Below are 21636 nucleotides of genomic sequence, written 5' to 3'. Positions count from 1 at the left end.
GGTGGTCAGTGTGCTACCACAGTGGGAGTGCTGCTCAGCTACCTGGATGAGCGGTGCTCCCACAGCTGGCCACGCCCCCCACCAGTGCATGAATCTGGTGCAACAGGCCTGTCCATGTATATACTGACTTCTAAATGCTTAATTCACCAGAACACATTAAGGGAGCATTATTAATAAGCCTGCTAGATCATGGAAATTCTCTCCCTACAACTAAATTATCATAAAGCTAATTAAAGTAAGTCTCTGCTGGTACATACCTATGTTCTCGTACACACATCCACATAGATAACTAGGCAACACTAAATGACTTCCATGTAAAACAATACATGGGTTCTAAATCCACATAGACCAATTCATATTATAATTTCATACTGCTTTTCAAGATAGCAAAAGGATGAGGATAAGTCTTGCTCAGGCATATTATCTTTCTCTGCAGGCATTATTCCCTGGCTATTCACAGCTGCATTGTTAACGCTCTTTAATTTTAATAAGCCTGTTCAATTCTGAATCCTGCTTGCAGAATGTGTGCTCAGTTCCTGCTCTTTTATGCTTGACTTGTCTACACACCTGGGAGAAATTTCTATTTTTAATTTGCATTCATAATCCTTTTTAAAAAAACATAAATTTGAAAACAATGGCTATCTGAAAACACAGCCAAATAAATCTTCTCCCATTTATAGCATCCAGAAAATCCAAGATTATCAAGTCTGAGTGTGCTTTCCAAGGCTTAGCTTTTATCAATATATCCTTAGGATCAAGAAAGGTTTTGTCTTGTATTTTGTATATACAGAAATAAAACAAACAAAAAAACCCCACAAACACATATTCTACTTTTTCATTTTTAGGTTGCTTATACAATTTAAAAATATTATCTCTGTCATCTATCATCTATCTATTGTCTGTCTATCAATCAATCATCTGGTAGAATCCCGTGCCACTAAAGAAGCAAAAAACCTGAGCAGGATAACATCAAATATGGTTTAAATGGTCATTAAAATAAATCTCAAGAGTGAAGATATCTAAGAAGATCCAATTCTTGGAACAATGTAGGGAAAAAAAGAATGGTTCTAAGAAGCTAAAATTGAAGTGTCCCTTTCATGGATTTAGTGCAAATTCTCTCAGAGAAATTGATAAATTTCACTATGGAGTGGTTGCTAGGATACCCCTCAAAATCTATCAAGGTAAGCTTTTTACTCAAAAGGGTTGGGCAGGGTTCCCACTACTTCAAAATGATTTTGAAAATCAGGATGGGTGTTCTCTTGGGTTTTATCTAAGTGACAAAACAGGTGAATGAATGACCTGTAAGGAAAAAAATATTATCATCAACGTTTTTAAAAATAATTATACTCTCTTATATGACTTATTTTAAAAGTAAGCTTGTCAAAGAAGTTCAGAATCTGAAAAGAAGAAATAAAACTCAAAGGCAAATGGACAATTCAAAATTCCTTCCAGGTAGTGAAGGACCTGTTACTGCAGGAAGCAAGAGTTCATATTTATAGTGGGCCTATTATTTGCCAGGTGTCATCCTAAATGTCCTTTTTTTTTTTCTCTGAAAGTAGCACAGATGCTTTAAGCATTTCACCTTTTGAAATTTCTGTTAACTAGTAAAAACAAACACTGTTCTGGCCAGTGTGGCTCAGTTGGTTGGGTGTCGTTTTATGCATCCAAAGGCTGCCAGTTGGGTTCCCTGTCAGAGCATATGCCTGGGTTGTGGGCTCCATCCCCAGTAGGCGGTGTGCAGGAGGCAGCCAAATGATGTTTCTCTCTCTCTCTCTCACTCTTGTTCTTCCTCACTCTATTAAAAAAATCAATAAAAACATGCTAAAAAGAATAAGCTCTTCTATAGGAATATTTATGTCCAGTTTCATTAGAAGGCAGGCAGGCTGGGAAAAAAGATGAAACATTTTGGAAAGGAAAGTAGGAACATGACTTCTGGACTCAAGGGTACACAGTAAAGAAAAGGCTACGGCAAAGTACATGGAAAGAAGCAAACTTTTAAAGAAAAGAAGTCTCACCCTAGCCGGTTGCTCAGTGGTTAGAGTGTTGGCCTGTGGACTGAAGGGTCGTGGGTTCAATTCAGGTCAAGGGCAGGAAAACAAAAAAAACCCTGCTTTTCCAATGACTTTGGGAGAGATCAATGCCCTAGAGCATAGAAATTTACCAACTCCAGATAGAAGTGAGAGTGAAGTAACATTTTTTAGGCAATTATAAAAGACAAGCAGCAGCAACTAATGATGGAAGTCAATGTATCCAGGAAAATAATAGTTAATACTTATAGAGTTTTTTACTATTTGCCAGTTTCTGTTATGACCACTTTGCTCTTTAACAGGCACAACCTGGGGTTGGTACTATTAGCCCACATTTAACAGCTAGGAAACAAATCAGAAAAGTTAAGTAACTTGCCAGCAGGCACGCTGCACCTGTCAATCAGTATAGGACCAAGAGTCACAAAACTACCAGTGGAATCAACATATCTAATTTAAATTAAAACTTCAAATTCTTTAATCCCAAAATATCAGTTTAAAGAAAACAAACAAACAAAACCACCACCAACTGCTTCCCTCAAAACAAGTCCTATTATAGCAGGCAATTTGGTAAGTTAAAAAAAAAGTCTTTTAATAAAATTGACAAAATATTCTATCTTTAGAATCTATACTAATAAAAGGGTAATATGCTAATTAGACCGGGAGACCTTCCAGACAAAGCTAGGTGGCGGGGCCGAGGCAGAGGTGGTTAGGGGCAATCAGGCCAGGAGGGGAGGGCAGTTGGGGGCAAGCAGGCTGGCAGGCAGAATGTTTAGGGGTGATCAAGCAGGCAGGCAGGTGAGCGGTTAGGAGCCAGCGGTCCCGGATTGCGAGAAGGATGTCCGACTGCTGGTTTAGGCTTGATCCCTGGATCGGGCCTAAACCGGCAGTCGGACATCCCCCGAGGGGTCCTAGATTGGACAGGGTGCAGGCCGGGCTGAGGGACACCCCCCCCTCCGACCATGCACGAATTTCGTGCACCAGGCCACTAGTAGTTATATAATAGTTGTAGTCAACAAACCAGCATATGCTTGCTATCTGCATCTTCCTAGGACCTCAAATTGTTTATTTTAGAAATAAAAACATGGCGAGGGGGAGACAGTACATTTTATTGTAAAATATGAAGCAGCAATGATTTGAACATGTTTGAGTTTCTGCTAGCTAGAGCATAAAATGACTGGATATCCACCAAGCTAAAAAACAAAACAAAACAAAACAAAACAAAACGCCATGAAGACAATGTCACATTAAAATCTCTTTCTCTTGATAATTTCTGGTTTCCAGCTGACTGGATGAGTTTCTTCTGTCTAAAAATAGAAAAGTAGTAAGAAAATAAAGTATTAGTTTTCTTCATATTTAGTAACTTCCTTCCTAACAAAAATAAGGTATCTATTCTACATTATATTACTTGGCATTATAAATTTAAGTTATTTAACAATTTCAGTAACAGTTGACAAACTTTTGGGATTATCTGAATCTAATAAAGAATGAGTGGATTCACTCATAAATCCAGTTTATGTTTTTTCATCTCAAATAAAATTGCTATGTAGATACTCTAGTAACAACAAAGCTGATGATTCTAGAATTCATTTGCATAGCAATCTATTTGCTGTTGTTCTTATTGCAACATTTGCCTGGTAACTGTAATAAGAAAAGTTGGAATAAAATTAAAACAATGTATGGATTCATTGGCATCAATAAGACCAATACAGAAAGCTATGAGCTGACACTACTCCAGATGATAAATACTTTAACGCTATAAAGATTATTTTTTCTTCTGATAATTTCAAACTTTAAAATGAGAATATACTTGCAAAACTGGTAGAGTTGAATTACTTTAACATGTACATGAAACTGAGAACTTACTGCTGTATCATCTTCTCTGTACACTTTAATAGTTTTATCAGCTTCAGCCGTTAGTAACCGACTTTCAGACTGATCAAAAGCACAAGCAAATATTCCTGATTCACTGTCCAAAGACCCAGGCTGCACTGCTGCATGAACTCTCTGGAAATTGTAGCCAGTTCTCCAATCCCAAAGATGCATGGTTCCATTGTCAGCTTAAAGGGAAATAGCTAGTTAAGTTGGGTATCTCTTCAACAATTCAGCTTGGCAAGCATTAAGCATGAACCATTAGCTGAGCACAATGGCAATAACTATAGTTATAAAGATATATAGACAAAGGCACTCAAGCTTCTCTTAATATTCGTTTGTTCACTTTCATTTGTGCTTAATTCAGAATTTATTACAGACCTCAAAAAGCACCACAAAATGACATCCAATTCCAGAATATGAAACCAAACTTTAGGTGATTCCCAGCATAAATCCCAAACTTAGATTTATCACATGGAAACTCAGAGAAGGCTGAACTATGAAATATGCTACATGTATTATGAATATGCATGAACACACATATAAACATTCAAATATACATTAGGCAAGATCTGCTATAATATTTAGGTGTGAGGGCTTAGAAATTTTACAAATATTTCCTCATTCACTAAAACAAACAATGACAGACTAAAACAAATTTATCATAAAAATCTTTTTACCTCCAGATACGAGTACTCCATCAGAATTTACTGTCAATGTGTTAATAATAGCATTATGACCAGAAAGATTTTGAATGAAACTTCCATCAGGGAATTTCCATTGTTTTATGTTATCTGGAGAACCAGATGCAAATGTGTAACTGAAATAAGATTAAAAACAGCAACAAAGTAAACCAAGTAAAAAAATAAAATGGTAGTCAAGATGCTTATTATGTTGTATTTAGCATGTGTATTCAGTGATCTATGTAGTGTTAGCCAAATATTATTGTCATACCAAGAGGTAAAAGTAGCAAGACAAGTCAAGTCAGATTTTCAAATTATTTTAAATGTGTTTTGAGGCCTAGATTAATGTTTTATTCTCCTCTCATTTCCCACAATGACCTGTACTGAGCTAGAGCAATAAATGTGAAAACCCCTAAATTCACAAAAAGGGCAAGGGGTTGTGCAACTATTTTGGAGGGACAGGGGGATAAGAGGACAACTCAAGGAAAGAAACAGAGGGGAAGAGGAAGAGAGAGAGAAAGGGAGTAAAGAACACAGGGAAAGGAAAAAAAGTAGAAGAGAGGGGGTGGGGGGACAAAAAGGGAGAGGAAAGAGAGAAACACATGAATATGGCCAGAAAAATGTCAGGGTAATGTGATATAACAAATAATAGCTTGGGATATTATGCTCCACCTCTTTGGATACCCTGACTATAATGTTCATTGTTCCTACCTTTTTTCCTATGTATATTAACTTCCCCCTTAAGAACTAAACTATTCTGTGTATATCTCAGTGTACAATAAACAACACTTATGTCCAAAACATTAAACCTAGCTACTCTTAGCTTCTATTTTGACATCCAGTTTTTAAATATGACTTATTCATATTGTTTCATTTGACATTATCATTATTTACCATGTAGAAAACCTCATCTCATATAGGGCATGAAGCAAAATACCACATAAGGAAAAGGCCTGTAAATGAGTGTCTAAATGACTACCAAGTAGTACTAAAGTTGGTATTCCTGTACTACACTAAAAACTGAAGGAAGGAGAGAAACTCATTAGGAAAACACTTACTGTCTTGGATGTAACACCACAGCTCTCACTGATTTTTTGTGATTTGTTAATGTGACTCTTGTTTTTCCAGCCACCAAATCCCATAATCGTATTGTAGTATCATGGCTTCCTATAATGAAAATACGTATCCCCAAAACACAGATCAGGAAAAAAGAATGCAAAACTATAATAAAATATGAAGTGTTCTCTCATAGACACATACATACTAAATGAAAGTCATATAAACTCTTGGCTAGTTGCTTTGTACTTCCAAAATTTTAGGCTGGTTTTAAATTTAATTCTTAAAAAAAATGTAGACCTGGCCCACATGACTCAATGGATAGAGCGCTGGCCAGTGCACAGAAGGATCGCAGGTTAGATTCCCAGTCAAGGGCAGGTTCTACCCCAGCCCCCGTTAGGCACATGTGGGAGTCAACCAAATGATGTCTCTCTCACATTAATGTTTCTCTCTCTACCTCCCTCTCCCCATCTCTCCCTTCCTCCCTCCCTTAGACTCTCATAAAATCAATGGAAAATTATGCTTGGGTGAGGATTAACAACAACAAAAATGTAATACAGGCTTGATGCGCTGTCAACTGAACAGCTTGAACAAATGCCAATAACAGATAAAACACATACATGATGTTATCCCCTAGTGGAGGGGGAGGAAAAAATTCAAATGGTATTTTAGTTAATATGTTCTAAAGATTACTGACGTCAGGGTATCTTGTCTTCTAATTTTAATTTTCTAAACCAGTAATTCTGATGCTAGTCAGACATTACGTAAGACTGTGTAAGACATAGTCTATGATATGTAAAAGGTCTGAAATGATAACAGAATAAAATATTACTACAATAAATTTCAAATGCACACAGAAACACAGTATACACAATACAAAGCGAGAGTCACAGCAAGTATGAAAAACATATACAATAATGTGTTGATATGAATACATGGTAAACTTGAAAGTATCAATTTTACCAGTAATAATTTGTGGTTCTGCAGCTTGACACCTCACTGTAGCAACTGCATTTGTATGTCCAGATAATGTATGTACACTGGCTTTAGTTCTCACATCCCAAATCTATAAAAAAAACACACACACACACACACAATAGACATACTGTCAAAGAGAATAGGTATTCATAACTCAGGCAGGCAACTGAATAAATTCAAGGTTGGGAATTTAATACGTAACAGTGCCTGAATATAAAGAAAGCCTTAATGAGAGAGAATAACCTCGAAGCTGGCTGGGAGCTATAGATAGGAGACAGCTGATGGGGGGGTGGGAGTGGGGAGCTAAAAGCGTAGGAGACTGAAAGTGTAAGAATAGGTATAATGGAACTACTAAATGAAACCTGCGATGGCAGAACGGATTGTGAGTGTCCCATTTCAGAGGGAGGGCATTCCTAATAAGCTTGGTGAGGCCACAGAACTGAAGATGAAAGTGTAAAAACAAGCCAGGAAACAGAGGGACTAGGTTATTGGTGGGTCAAAGTAACTATCTTCAATTCTTTACCAAACAATATATGACTCCAATACCAAATATGTATGGTATAAGATGCAATGTATTTAAAGATAAACACCAAGATCTATTCCATTTACCCGTGCAGTTGAATCACGACTACAGGTTACCAGCACATCAATTGTTGGGTGCAAATCCAAACCATACACTGCACTCAGATGTCCATGATAGTGCCTTATAACCTACAAATATAGCAGGAAAGTTAAAATTTCTATAATTAGAAAGAAAACCTGTGGCTCATAATATGTGTTTTTATTTGTTTCTTCAAGTCTGAGCTCAGGTCAAGTGTAGAAACCTTCATAATTACAAAGGTCAGTAATCAAACCTTTTCATCATTGCTCAGAACTGATCAGCTTTTCAAACACATATGTCCCTACCTCCCCACCCCAATCTCATTCATCCATCAGCAAGTCCTCAGTTACCCACTGTCACCTTAACACACACACACACACACACACACACACACACACACACACACACACTTATTGTTTTAAATTACTTTATACTTTTGCTTCTCAGAACTAGAGAGATCATGCATCAGGTGGACTGGAAGGTCTTCTGATGCTCAGATTTGGCTATTTTCATCATTGATCCACTTCAGTAGAAGCAGATCTCAGAGAATCACTGTTTTCAATACTTCTATCCAAGCTTACCTTATTATATTCAAGATCCCAGCATTTGACCTGTTTGTCTTCTCCACAGGAAAATAGGTATGGGCTCCTTGCGCTTACTATCACACCACGAACTGTACTAATGTGCCCAGTTAATGACAGTTTTAATTTGCCACTAGCCAAGTCCCAGATCTGCAATCAAAGAATATTTCATTTTTCTCCTTGCTGGTTATCCCAAAACAAAATTTTAAGATCCTGATATTAAAATTAAGTCTTCAAAATGTGAAAGATATGAAAAATGTTGTTTTTTTTATTTGCCAAAACTCCTCCCCCCCACCACCAAAAATAAAAGCAGGGGGGAAATCGGAATTAAAAGGCATGCTCAAACTGGGAAAATATTGGTAACAGATGACAAAAAGTTAATATTCTTTATATAGAATGGATATCGTTGTTAACACAAGTATGAATGGTATGGTATTAAATTAGCCAAGGATGGCAACAACTTAAAAAAAAACCCTAAGGAGTCTGGCTGCAGTAGCTCAATTGGTTGAGCATTGTCCTGTGCACTGAAAAGTTCCAGGTTCCATTCCTGATCAGGGCACAGACCTGGGTTTTGGGTTTGATCCCGGTTGGCGGGCTCACCAAGGGCAACATATTGATGTGCCATTGATGTTTCTCTCTCTCCCTCTAAGCATATCCTCAGGTGAGTATTAAAAATAAAAGAAAAAACAACCCCCAAAAAGGAAACTAAGTGTTCATTAACTGATACATGCATAAAGAGAATGTGGCATATATACTACAATGGAATATTATCTTGCCACCTGTGACAACATGAATTGTCCTTAAGGGCATTATGCTATACAAAATAAGTCAAAGAAAAGACAACTAGAACATGATCTCACTTATATGCAGAATCTAAAACAGAAACATAAACCTGAAAAACTAAGTTCATAGATACAGAGAACAGATTGGTGGTGCCAGAAGCCAGGGTGAAGGATGGATAAAACGGGTGAAGGGAGTGAAAGGGTACAAAGTTCCAGTTACAAATTAGTAAGTTATGGGGATGTCATTAATGTATGCATGTTGACTAGTTAATAATACTAGACTGCATACTTGAAAGCTGCTGAGAGTACATCTTAAAAGTTCTCATCACAAGAAAAAACAAACAAACTTGTAACTATGTACCACAACAGATGTTAACTAGACTTTTTGGTGATCATATCACAATATAAACAAATAGCGAATCATTATGTTGTACACCTAAAACTAACCTAATATTATATGTCAATTACAACTCAATAAAGTAAATATTTTAAAAACCCTGAAAGTAGTTTTATTAAGGTATCAAAAAATTGGTCCTCACTAAAAATTCTGTATGAACAATTTTTGAAAGATTGGATAACTGAAGCACAGTAACCTCCATCTTGGGTAAAACCTGCTGTTTAAAATTTTAACCCTGCTATTCTGGCTTCTGTAAACATTTGCTTGCTTAAATAATAGGGAAAATAAGACTACTCCCATTCCAGAGAGGCCATAAACTATGCCCCAGACAGAGTTGTTAGTGCTGGTGCCAGGCCAGGCCTTGAGATATGATCTCACAGCCCATCCCAGCACACAGGACTTTTTCTCAGAAGGTCCAGAAATCTAATTCCAAATTTGGAAAACAAAGAGTTGAAAACATATAAATAAGAGAGACTTCCACCATATTGGGCCCCAGAATTTGAGAAGCGAGTTTTCCTCTGGGCCCGCTAGTGCTAGCGAACAAAACTCCAAATAAGTTTGGCTTATTGGTTAAGGCAGTGGTCAGCAAACTGCGGCTCTGTTGACTAATGAGTTTGCCGACCACTCCTAGGGAAAAACACTTAAAAAACATTTTAATAATGTACTAATGTCTTTAACCTGAAGTCAAAACTTCTGGGTAAGGGTAATGCCTTACGCAGTGGTCGGCAAACTCATTAGTCAACAGAGCGGCAAACCTCAGCTGCGGCTCGCAAGCCGCAGTTTGCCAACCACTGGGTTAAGGCATCTTCTGATTTACAATATAACATAACCATTTCTGCTTATCATATGAGTAGAAATTTTTAAGCATACACAATTAATAGGCTGAAAAGAATCCTCTCATACACTGTAAGCATCAATTAACCATTTTAGAAAATAATTTGTGCTTTGGGTGCCAACTTAAAAAATATTTGACCCATTAGTTACATTTCCGAGAATTGAAAATAATTTAAAAACAGAAAAGGTTGGCCATGGCTGGGTAGCTCACCCGTTATGCTAAGGTTGCGGGTTTGATCCCCAGTCAGGACACATAGAAGAATCAATCATTGAATGCACAAATAAGTGGAACAACAAATCTGTTTCTCTCTCTCTCCCCCTGAAATCAATAAATATAAAAAAATTGAAAGAAAATTGATTATAGGATACATAAGTGATATACTTCCACGGAACCATTTAAAAAGATGTTAGCTTTTTCACAGAAATATGCCTTTGATATAATGTTAAGTGCAAAAAGTATGGTTGAAAATTACATTACCAAGCATGATTTTTAAAAGATACACATATATACACAAAGGATAAAACTCAGAAGAAAATGCAGGTACATATGCACAGAAATAAAAACTAAAGAGAAATTCATTCAAATACTTGACAGTGGTAGGATTATATATGGGCCTATGTTCTTTTATACTTCTCTGTACTTTTCACATTTTTTATAAATGATCATACTTTAATTTTATAACCAGAGAAGAAAAAACTTAAATATCAAGGAATTTGTGGTAGGTAGTTAGCACATTCTGTTTGGAAAAAACTGTTGTTTAAATACCACTTTCCAAACACATGGAACTTTTAACTGGTATAGACAGTAAGTTTTACTTCATACTCAGGTCTAAGAAGTCAGAGGAACTACAAGAGCAACTCTCACCTCAGGAAATAATTTAAAACATTTTAAATGTACATGGAAAATACAAAGCTGTTCTATCATTATTACCTTTATAGTTCTGTCAGCAGATCCAGTAACAAACCACTGATTTCCAGGTTCTACAGCAATACATCGAACCCAGCCAAGATGCCCACTGATCACCTGTATTCAGAATGTAGAATGGGTAGACACATAAGTTAAAGGTTATTCAATTTCATCTAATTACATGTAAGTTAAAGTTCATTCAAATTAAAATTGACCTCCAACATCGTCAAATGATCCTATATAATAAAAGCCTAATATGCTAAGTGTCTGCCCGTCCAATCAATCAAAGCATAATATGCTAATGATATGCTAAGGCCACTCAACTGCTTGCTATGATGTGCACTGACCACCAGGGGGCAGACAGTTGACTGGTTGACCAGTCACCATGACATGCACTGACCAGCAGGGGGCAGACACTCCGACCAGTATGTTAGCTTGCTGCTGGGGTCCAGCTGATCGGGACTGATCAAGATGGGCTGGACACACCCTGGAGCCCTCCCACAGCCCCTCCCCAGCTGGCCAACCTCCCACGTCCCTCTCCAGCCCCGATCATGCACCAGTGGGGTCCCTTGGCCTGGCCTGTGCCCTCTCGCAATCTGGGACCCCTCAGGGGATATTAGAGCCAGTTTTGGCCTGACGGCAGAACAACTGGTCGCTATGACACGCACTGACCACCAAGGGGCAGACGCTCAATGCAGGAACTGTCCCTGGTGGTCAATGTGTTCCCACAGGGGGAGCACTGCTCAGCCAGAAGCCGGGCTCATGGCTGGTGAGTGCAGCAGCGGTGGCAGGAGCCTCTCACCGCAGCAGTGCTAAGGATGTCCGACTGACAGGCCTAAGCCATTAGTCAGACATCCCGCAAGGGCTCCTGGACTGCGAGAGGGCACAGGTCAGCTGAGGGAACCCCCCCCTCCAGTGCACGATTTTCCTGCACCGGGCCTCTAGTAAGATTTTAAGATTATTTGACAATTAGAGTTTTGAATGATATTAAGTATTAAATTACCTTCAATGAATGAATGAATGCACAAACTGTGGTATAGCTATACAATGGAATACTACTCAGCAATAGAAAGGAATGTATTACTACTTGCAACAATTTGGATGAATCTCAAAGGCATTAAACTGAGTGAAGAAAGTCCCAAAGGGAACACATTGAATGATTCCATTTATGTGACGTAGTTGAAAAGACACAGTGATGGAAAACAAATGGTTGCCAGGGCTGGGGAAGGGTGTGGATATAAAAAATGGAACTTCTATATCCTGATTATGGTAGTGGCTACCCAAATCTAGTATAGCTATTAAATTTATTAGCTCTGTATACCAAAAGAAAATCTATTTTACTGTATGGTATTCTGAAAAGTAAAGTATAACATACTTAAATTATAAATAACTGCAATTTCCCTACTATATACATTTTATTTTTACATTTTAAATCATTTTAATTTACTATAATTTAAAAGATAATCAGTAGAGCGAAAGAAATGTACTAAAATACAGTTTTTCCCCTTGAGCTTCATATTAAATACCTCAAGTACATTGCTAAATTTATTTCGCCTGCTCTCCACATTTAGTAGCTTTCTATCAATATTTTATATAAAATACAAGTCTGCTTTCCAAGATATTTTTTAAGATAGTGCCTAAGCCCCTTCCACCAACCAACCTCAGATCACTTTACCAGTTCGCATTTTCATTTCTTTTCCTCCTTATTCTATTCGTAGCTCTTATCAAGTGGAAAGTAGTGATCACGTTTCATGTAGTGGAATAATATACAGATTCACTCACCCTGTAGAGTTTCCATGGTGGGTGCCACTGGGGTTTTGGCATTGTCGGGGCCTTCTTTGCCATGAGTGCAGAGTTCTTGGCATTGCCACCCTCCATAACAGCCTAGGTGTGGAACAGATTACATTATTATTAAAGATATCACACTTAAGTTTTCATGTTATCAAAAATGGAAATGTGAAGAGGGGATTTATGAAAGTTTTCTCAGAAATGGAAATTCAAAGAGGGAATTTTTGAAAGCAGCTCCCTACACCCCATGAAGAGAAAGGGCAGCTAAAAATGTTTGCATAGCTAGAAAATGAGTCTAAGATTTCTAATAAAAACTGTATTGTATATATGTTAATTTAAAAAAGCAATTTAAAAATCGGAGAGGCAGAACATTGAAGTTACGAGCATATATCACTGTGCATAAGTTCAAAACCCAGCTCTACCAATTAATAGCTGATTGACCTTGGGTAAAAATTATGTAACCTATGTGCCTCCTTTTTAAAGTGACTATAGTGGATTAATGCCATTGCCCTTCATTGTCATATTTTAACATCATTGATTTAATATTGCAATGAAGACACTGATAGGTCCTTCTATCTCCCCCTCAAATATTTCAATACTCTTTTTAAAAGGCATTCTAGCTAATATGCAATCTACTGTTACAGTATCCATTTATTGAGAAATACTTAAGCCCATAAAGTTCCAACCATCAAGAAGCTAACATTACTTCCTCCAAAGGAGGCAGAAAGCCTGAGCAGAGACCTGCGAATGGAGACTAAAAACAGGATGTGTTGGGAGGACTACAAACCCATTCACTTCATAAAGTCAAACCAAGTGCATAATATGTGAAGAAGTAAAGCTGACACTTATTTCCAGTGACAGCACGTTTTCAGGTATTCTTTCTCTAACCACTTCTACCAATAACAGTAGTTGCCATTTACTTGTAGATAAACTTTTAGTACTCAACTTAACTGTATAAATCAACTGAGGGTTTAATTTTAAAAAGGCTGTTCATATCTAAAACATTCTAATACAAGTCTCAGAATAAAATTTCTTGTATTTTAAATAGTGGATAATAAAGAGCAATGTCACATTATCTTCACCAAAATAAATATAAATAACAATGTGTAAGCAGACAGAGTTAACACAATTTTAAATTCTAAAAAATATGTCAATTCACTAGCAACTTAAATTTTGGGGAAACTTAAATAGAATAAAGGAAAATTAGGCAACATTTCCCAAAAGGTAGACACCTGCAGTGTGATCTGACACAGAGAAACTTACCAAAGTCATCCCTGCAGGCTGCGAACGGTCAGAGCCTACAGCAGGTGCAGCACGATTGGCATCAACCCTGAGGCAAAAAATATCAGATTCTAAGAACTTAATTCCTCCCATCACATGTTCTGTAGAATGAATTTTATTATGTTAAATTTTTGTAAGCACTGATAAAGAAAAATGACCTGTAATACACTTATAAACAAACAATTTAAAAAATGAGGAAAAAAATGTGAACAGTGAACTATGCTTGCAAAACCCTTATAATGAGAAGCATATCTCATACCTGGCCTGAGAAGAAGGTAATGCTACAGCTAAGGACTGTGCAGCTGATTCACTTGGCATTCTTTGGATCTTAGTATCTGCTGTTAAAGCAACCCCTGTTAAAATTTAAAAAACACACAGAAAAAACCTGTTAATAGCTATCTTTGTTTTTATTCACATGCATTTAAAATAAAACACTGGAGGAAACCACACCAAAAAGGTAACAGTGATTATCTTCACGTGATGATATTTCAAAAAATGATTACGTTTTGTATGTCTTTTGTCACCAACTTTTTACCACAAATATTGCCTAACAATATTTAACTCAAATTTAATTTAATCTCAAGCAGTTTGGTATTAGCAAGTCCAAGACAGTAAAGTTAAATTTCTATAATCTTGGGATATTTCCATCAGATATAAAAATAAAGCAGTTCCCTAAATATTAACAGAATGTTTGGAAGAGTAAATGTATAACATACAATAAGAAGCAGAATTCTCCTATCCTTTCAATATAGTGAATTCTGTACTCTAAAATTACTAGAACCTAAATATACTACGATTTTTATCTTCTACCCCGTTATACTGGCCCTTCCATTTGTGTGCCAATCCCTCCATATGCACACACCAGGAAACATTTCTATCACAGCTGCTTCTATACTAACGCTTCTGGTATCATTTTTATAAGCTTAGTGATACTTATGTCTGCCTAAACCTCCAAATAAACTTGTCTTAGTCTGGAGCAGTCTTACTGTCTTTGAATTCCTAGGATAGTGCATAAAAAAATATAGATGCTTAACCATTTGCACACCATAAGCATCGATAGACATAAGTGGCAGACCTTTTTAAATTAAATTCAAAATATTGTGGCAGTTAACTGGCTAAATATGTTTGCCAAATAAATGCTTGTGATACTAAGTACTAGTTCATTATCATCTAAAAAGTTATGCCTGGCTATTGAGCTTATTTTATAGGCTATGGGAATTATTAACTCATTCACAGAAATATATGTGACAGTAATTATTAACTCATTCACAGAAATACATGTGACAGTAAGATTTTTTCAGCTCACTTACCAGGTCCTGGTGGATAGGGATGTGTACCTGTCACCAAATATTCAACTTCTTGTCCTGAGAGAGAAAGAGAGAGAGAGAGATAGGTAGAGAGATTTATCAATGGCAAAATTTATCTTATGTACTAGTATCACCTCTTTTAATGAATTGAATATTAAATTATCAACCAGATTTCTAAATATTTCACAACTAAACCCAAGCCTCAAACTAAGGTAAGTTGATCATTTTTGTTTTGACTTCTAAAGATCACGTATATAGTGATTTCCTTGACCATTTGCTAACATGTCAAGAAAGTTGTGCATTTACCATAAAGCAATGGTGTGTAGCGTCATCCTATAAAGTAATAGTCCACTCTGGTTTTTCTTCTAAGCAAATGGTTTCCCTGGGGGATCTTGGATTATCTTTATTCACTACAATTTCAGTACTTAATGTCATCTTTCTGAAAAGGAGATAGACAGTCTCCCCACATATTAAGAATTTTTCCTTTCATCTCCATCATGACCTTCTCCATATCCTAAGAATTTCTGCTATCATTATACTACCACTTTCCCATTTCCTACAGAAAAAAATCTACCAACCAATAATCTCACTTACTACTCCAATGGGAAATCAATACAGGTATAGGTGTTAAAGAGGGTTTGGCTCTAATTAGTCCTCCTAGGAGGGGTACTAATAACAGATTTCACGTATCTATTTTTAAAATTCATATATAAGTCCTTACATTTCTGACAATGCCATACTCACCTTGATTTGCAGGATATTGTTTATGACCATATGAATCTGATGCATTCTGAGGACCCTTCTCTTTAAAATTTTCTTTCGAAGTAGGCATGTGCAACACAGGGCCATACTCATTCCGTAGCTTGACTGCCATTTTTCGTTTGTGACTATTTTAAAAAGTTATAAGCATAAGAATGTATCTTTAAGTACTTTAAATATATCCCCCAATATAAACACATTCACAGACAGTCAGAAAACAAGTACTTAAATAGCTTATTAGGTTTGCCTAGTCATGTAGAAAAAGTTTCTATAAAAATTTTAAAGGAAAACTACACTTTAAAATGTTCAAAATTTCCAAGTTCATTTCCCCCTTTTTAAAAAACGTTTTTATTAATTTTAGGAGAGAGATGAAGGGAGAGAGAGAAAAAAACACTGATGCGAGAGAAAAACATCGATTGGTTGTCTTCTGTACGTAGCCTGACCTGGGATGGAACCCAAAACCTGGACATGTACCCTTAGCAGGAATCGAACCAGCAATCTTTTGGTGTATGGGACGATGTTCAACCAACTGAGCCACACCAGCCAGGGCTCATTTCCACAGTTTAATTCACAATCCACCACATAGAATCCATCTAAATATTGTTATCGTTTGTAAATCAATGATTCATGAGGTATCAAGGATCTGATTTTAAAATATATAGAAACTAAAACATCTTTTAGAAAAACCTGGAAGTCAATATATTTTCCTTCCAATGTCTAAATATAAAAATAGAGTAAAAGTTTTCTAGTAACCTTTACTGGATATATCGAAAAAAGTTAAAACTAATCAAAGTACTTAGTTAGTTCAATCATTATTTTTAAATTGTACCTATATTACTTTTAAAAATAGTCCACGTTAGCCCTGGCATCGTTCAATGCATGAGGAGGTTGCCCGTTTAATTCCCAGTCAAGGGCACATGCCCAGGTTATGGGTGCGTGCATATTGATGTTTCTCTCTCTTTCCCCCTTTCCCTTCCTCTCTTTCTAGAAAAAAAAAAATCAATAAACTATTATTTTTTAAAAAAAATTACACTTTACAAATTAAATATAAATGCTTGTTTGAGTTATTAAGCAGATTTTAAAAGAAGGGTAAATGGCAAAAGAGGTAAAAAGAGAATGCTGCACATAATGTAAATCCCAGACTGGAGCTGGACATGTAGAACCAAAAATATGCTACCAAAAATCATCATCATACTAGTAAGAAAAAGATGGGAGTAAAAGTACTGGCCAGGTACAGTTCAGCTCAGCAAGGCTCTGAGAGCAGTGGGAGAGAAGCTGAAAGCATTCAAAATGACTGATTATAAAATATAACACATAAAAGGGACTCTCCTAATTACTGAGTATTTATAAAATGCAATTAATTAATTAATGTACAAGATAAGGAAAAAAAAAAAGTCAGATCAGCTTAAATTATGCCCTAACACTACTCGTTATTGAATAGATCACTTATGTCTGCAGTGTCACTCACTAAACTTTAAAGGCTCCCCTCTCCCTGCTCTCTTCCCCCAATATTAGAAATTTAACTAGTCTAGCAATTAAAAAGGAACTATACCTACCTCTCTTCATCCAAAGGCACAGGTTTTCCATTGTCGGCTACAAACATGTCATGGGTCCTCTTCAATGACCTGAACACCAGTGTATGCACAGAATGTTTCTGTACCTCCTAGAAAGAAAAAGTGTAATTACATGTCTAGCTACAAATTACACATATCAAACCTAAATTAAAATCAAACTAGTTATAACATGTTTAAAAATGTAAAAAAGTTTGCACCTCTCACCACAGCTATTTATAGCAAGCTATGGCAGTCAAGTTCAGATAAAAAGATGGAGCTCCTCTTTGGCTAGAGCCCCAAGTTGACCAAGTGAGTGATGCTTAAAATTAGTCATCCTATCCTCCTATATAATAAAAGGGTAATATGCAAATCAACCAAACAGAGACCGATGGTCGCTATGATGCGCACTGACCACCAGGGGGCACACGCTCAACACAGGAGCTGCCCCCTGGTGGTCAGTGTGCTCCCACAGGCAGGTCACCGCTGGCAAGCGCAGCAGCAGTGGCGGGAGGCAGGGAGCCTCTCCTGCCTCCGTGGCAGTGGCAGCACTAAGCATGTCTGACTGCAGGCTTAGGCCCGCTGTGGGCCTAAGCCGGCAGTCCAACATCCCCCAAGGGCTCCCAGACTGCAAAAGGGCGCAGGCCGGGCTGGGGGACCCTCACCCCCCACCCCCAATCACAAATGTCCTGCATCGGGTCTCTAGTTTATTCAATAAAAATGTACTGAGCTACTACTATATGTCTGGTAGGTACTGTGCTAGGAGCTAACAATAGCATGATGAAAAGACAGTTTGGCCCCCGTGCTCAAGACAAATAAAAATAAGCAAAACAACCCAACATTTTAATAAGTACTATGAAGGAAACACGCAAGGGACCAGAAAATGGAGCAAGAACTTAGGATATGATAAAAGATCTCTCTGAAGTGGTATTTAAGCAGAAAGGAAGTTAGCCTTGCACAGAAAAAAGGTAAAAAACAATCCAGGCAGAGAGAAAAATGCCATGAACAAAGGTGTTCAGTAATGCAAATAATGCCAGGAGCTGCACAGTAGTTACATATATTCAATGAGGGTGAGTTGGGATGCAAGATAAGGTTGCAAGGGTGGACAAACCAGGTGCAGGCCAGGTGATTTTTTTTTTTTTAAAGACCATTGCAACCGTCTGTATTTTCGCTCCAATAACAAAAGGCTAGTAAAGGGTTTTAAGCAAGAAAAGCAGGACCAACTTACATTTTAAAACATACTGGCTGGGGAGAAGGGGAGCTGTAACAAAAATGGAAACAAGGAGACCAGCTGAGAGCTAATTCACTTGTCCAGGGGAAAGATGGTGTTGGTGTGAATTAAGGCGATGGCAGTGGGTATAGACAAAAGTCAAGAAACAGTTCTGAGTAAACAGAGGCAAGGCTTGCCAACAGAATGCTTGTCCCAGCTAGGGAAAGATGCACAAATTCAAGAATGGCAGATTTTCCTGGGGAACCGCTGGAGTGAGAGACACAGTGAACACCACCAGAGAAGACCACCCGTCTCATCGGACACAGAATCACTGACACGACCCCGCAGGCGCCGAATACCAGCGGCCGGACGTGGACAGAACGCCCGCCCCCGAACACAGCGCCCCCCACCAGTGCCCCAGGGCCAACTAAGGGCTGCAGGCGTGATCTCAGGCTTCCCGCTCGGACGCAACCTCCGAGCCGTGCCCTCATCCAGCCTCTCTCCCTCCAGAAAACCTTGAGACACCCGGCCGCGGCCAAACCAGCCTCCACTCGCAGCCTCCACTCGCCCTAGAGTCGCAACACACTCGACCCCCCACGCCCGCCGCCAACGAAAAGCAGCCCCAGGATTTCAAATACTCCAGCAGCACCCAAGCGTCCCTCTACCTCGACCATGATGCTGCCGTGTATTCCGTGGCTCCGGCAGCCAAGACACCAAACATCAAGGCAGAAACAGCCGCCACCACGGTACAGCCTCTTCCGGAACCTGGGGCCCTGACGCCGGATGTGACGTAGCTCCGCACAGCGCGCGCTGGTCCGCCGCAGGCGGCCCGGGCTCGGGGGGGCGGGCCTTCCTCTTCCCGGTCTCCTCCGGGGCGGAGTCCCGCGTCTGAGGAGCCTAGGCTCCTGGAACGCGTGCGCTTGTAGGAATAAAGAAAAATGGGGTGGAATTGCGCGTTTGCAAACTTGAATAGACGAACATTTCACTGGCCTGGCCTTTTTCTTAACCTCATCAGTTCCACTGAACTTGTCCCCAGGGCATACTGAGTATACTTTGAGAGGGAGGAAAAATCTATTAAAAGTATAGCAATGTGAACTGATTATATCATTTAGAAATTCATTAATTTTTAATTCATTAAATCCATTAAGCGGAAACCGGTTTGGCTCAGTGGATAGAGGGTCAGCCTGCGGACTGAAGGGTCCCAGGTTCGATTCCGGTCAAGGGCATGTACCTTGGTTGCGGGTACATCCCCAGTGGGGGGGGGGGGGGGGGGGTGCAGGAGGCAGCTGATCGATGTTTCTCTCTCATCCATGTTTCTAGCTCTCTATCCCTCTCTCTTCCTCTCTGTAAAACATCAATAAAAATAAATAAATAAACCCATTAAGGTCATACTTGCAAATGCAATCACTCTGAATTTGAGTGTGAGTTGTGCGGAGAACTAATTTTCTCTGACAATGGTCACTGATGGTAGGGCTTGCAAGGAAATGCCATAATTCTAAAATACATGCTGTGCTAGATTTCATATAATTATAAAGACGGTAATAACTATACAATAGAGCATGATTTTAAATGGCAATAAAGTTATAGAAATGTAAGCAAGATTCTAATATACCTGGAAATATAATAGTCTATTAGGTCTATTAGCTTGTTAATTTTCCTCTCCCCCTCAAAAAAATGTATAAATCCAGACTCATGAAAACATTCTAATGATTTTGATAATTTGGACTAGATTGCGCTCCAAATTTTAAAAAGCTCTTGAATTCACAGAATTATACACTTGAAAGTTTTTAGAGCTCAGTAACTCTGTTATCTAGCTCAGGGATCCATGAATTACCTATATTGTATGCAAATTTTGTGTTAATAAGAACCTAAATTTTGTTCTGGTGAGGGAGGGGATCTATAGATTTCTTTGGATTTTGAAAAGGATCTAGGACCAGATTGAGAATCCCTGTCCTAGCCGACACCAGGGTGTCTTATTTGAACAGTAGGGGTCGCTGCTGCTCTTCATAAGGGGAGGAGGATTTTTTCCCTAAAGCTGATGGGAATAATTTAAATGTAAACATTACGTCTGTTCCTGTGAAACCAATAATACAAATTTAAAGGAAGGCCTCCCTTCTTTGGTTAAGCTACTTTTTAAAAAACTCACCAATACTGAGATCTCTTTATTCTCTTTCAAATATGCGTGTCCTTTGCCTTTGAAAAATGATAGGAAATCACGAGAGTAGATTTCATTGTTCATTTTTATAGGCATTTTATTGTTTTTTTTATATGAAGCTTTTTCTCATTTTTATGCTCATAAAAATGATAAATATTATTTCTTCTTCCTTAATCACAAATCTTAACCACCCTGGTTCGTGTGGCTCAGTTGGTCAGTCCTCAAAAAGTTGGTTCTGCCCTGGCATCTACTGTGGGCTGGATTCTGAGGTAGGGGGCATGCCAGAGGCAGCCCATCGATGTTTTGCTCTCACATTGATGTTTCTCTCTCTCCCTCTCTCTCTAAAAATCAATTTAAAAATCTTTATCAAACACTACTCTAATTATGCACAATATTCTTAGAGTTGTTTGGTTCAATGTCTTTTTTCACATTTTTTTAGATTTATAATTCCTCACTAATTCAAAGGAAGGAATGGTGAAAGTTTTCATTTCTTTTGGGATTCCTGAGGTCAGAAACAAAAAAAGAATACTTGGGCTCTAACCGGTTTGGCTCAGTGGATAGAGCGTTGGCCTGCGGACTGAGGGGTGCCAGGTTCGATTCTGGTCAAGGGCATGTACCTTGGTTGTGGGCACATCCCCAGTGGGGGGTGTGCAGGAGGCAGCTGACCCATGTTTCTCTATCATCGATGTTTCTAACTCTATCCCTCTCTCTGTAAAAAATCAATAAAATATATTTTTTAAAAAAGAGAATACTTGGACAGTCTGTCTTTCTAATCATAGTAAATTTTAAGAAATTTTTTCCAGTTATAGATGAATATTAAAAACATTCTCATTAGCCAGCCACAAAACTAGAATTTCCACTATCACCATTA

At 38.1% G+C, this 21636-nt stretch overlaps 1 protein-coding gene across 1 annotated transcript; it reads right to left on the bottom strand.

The window, feature by feature from the left end:
* Window positions 1-3114: 3114 nt before the first annotated feature.
* Window positions 3115-19380, bottom strand: PLRG1 (pleiotropic regulator 1). Its single transcript, XM_079771476.1, has 15 exons — window positions 19276-19380; window positions 17407-17513; window positions 15836-15978; window positions 15095-15148; window positions 14044-14137; window positions 13767-13833; window positions 12498-12599; window positions 10740-10832; window positions 7796-7945; window positions 7223-7324; window positions 6599-6701; window positions 5638-5746; window positions 4577-4716; window positions 3891-4084; window positions 3115-3331 (listed from the first exon to the last, which is right to left on the bottom strand). The coding sequence occupies exons 1-15, from the start codon at window positions 19282-19284 to the stop codon at window positions 3272-3274; spliced, it is 1527 nt and encodes a 508-aa protein (XP_079627602.1). The 5' UTR covers window positions 19285-19380; the 3' UTR covers window positions 3115-3271.
* Window positions 19381-21636: the final 2256 nt, after the last annotated feature.

This window comes from Cnephaeus nilssonii (genome assembly GCF_951640355.1).
Source record: "Cnephaeus nilssonii genome assembly, chromosome: 5".
Classification (NCBI taxonomy): Eukaryota; Metazoa; Chordata; class Mammalia; order Chiroptera; family Vespertilionidae; genus Cnephaeus; species Cnephaeus nilssonii.
This window is presented reverse-complemented; position numbering and strand designations above follow the sequence as displayed.

Coding starts and splice junctions, on each gene's coding strand:
- PLRG1 (XM_079771476.1), bottom strand. Junction 14,138..15,094: donor TCCCTATCCACCAGGACCTG/GTAAGTGAGCTG, acceptor AAATTTTAACAG/GGGTTGCTTTAACAGCAGAT. Junction 4,085..4,576: donor TGGAGTACTCGTATCTGGAG/GTAAAAAGATTT, acceptor TTTCCCTTTAAG/CTGACAATGGAACCATGCAT.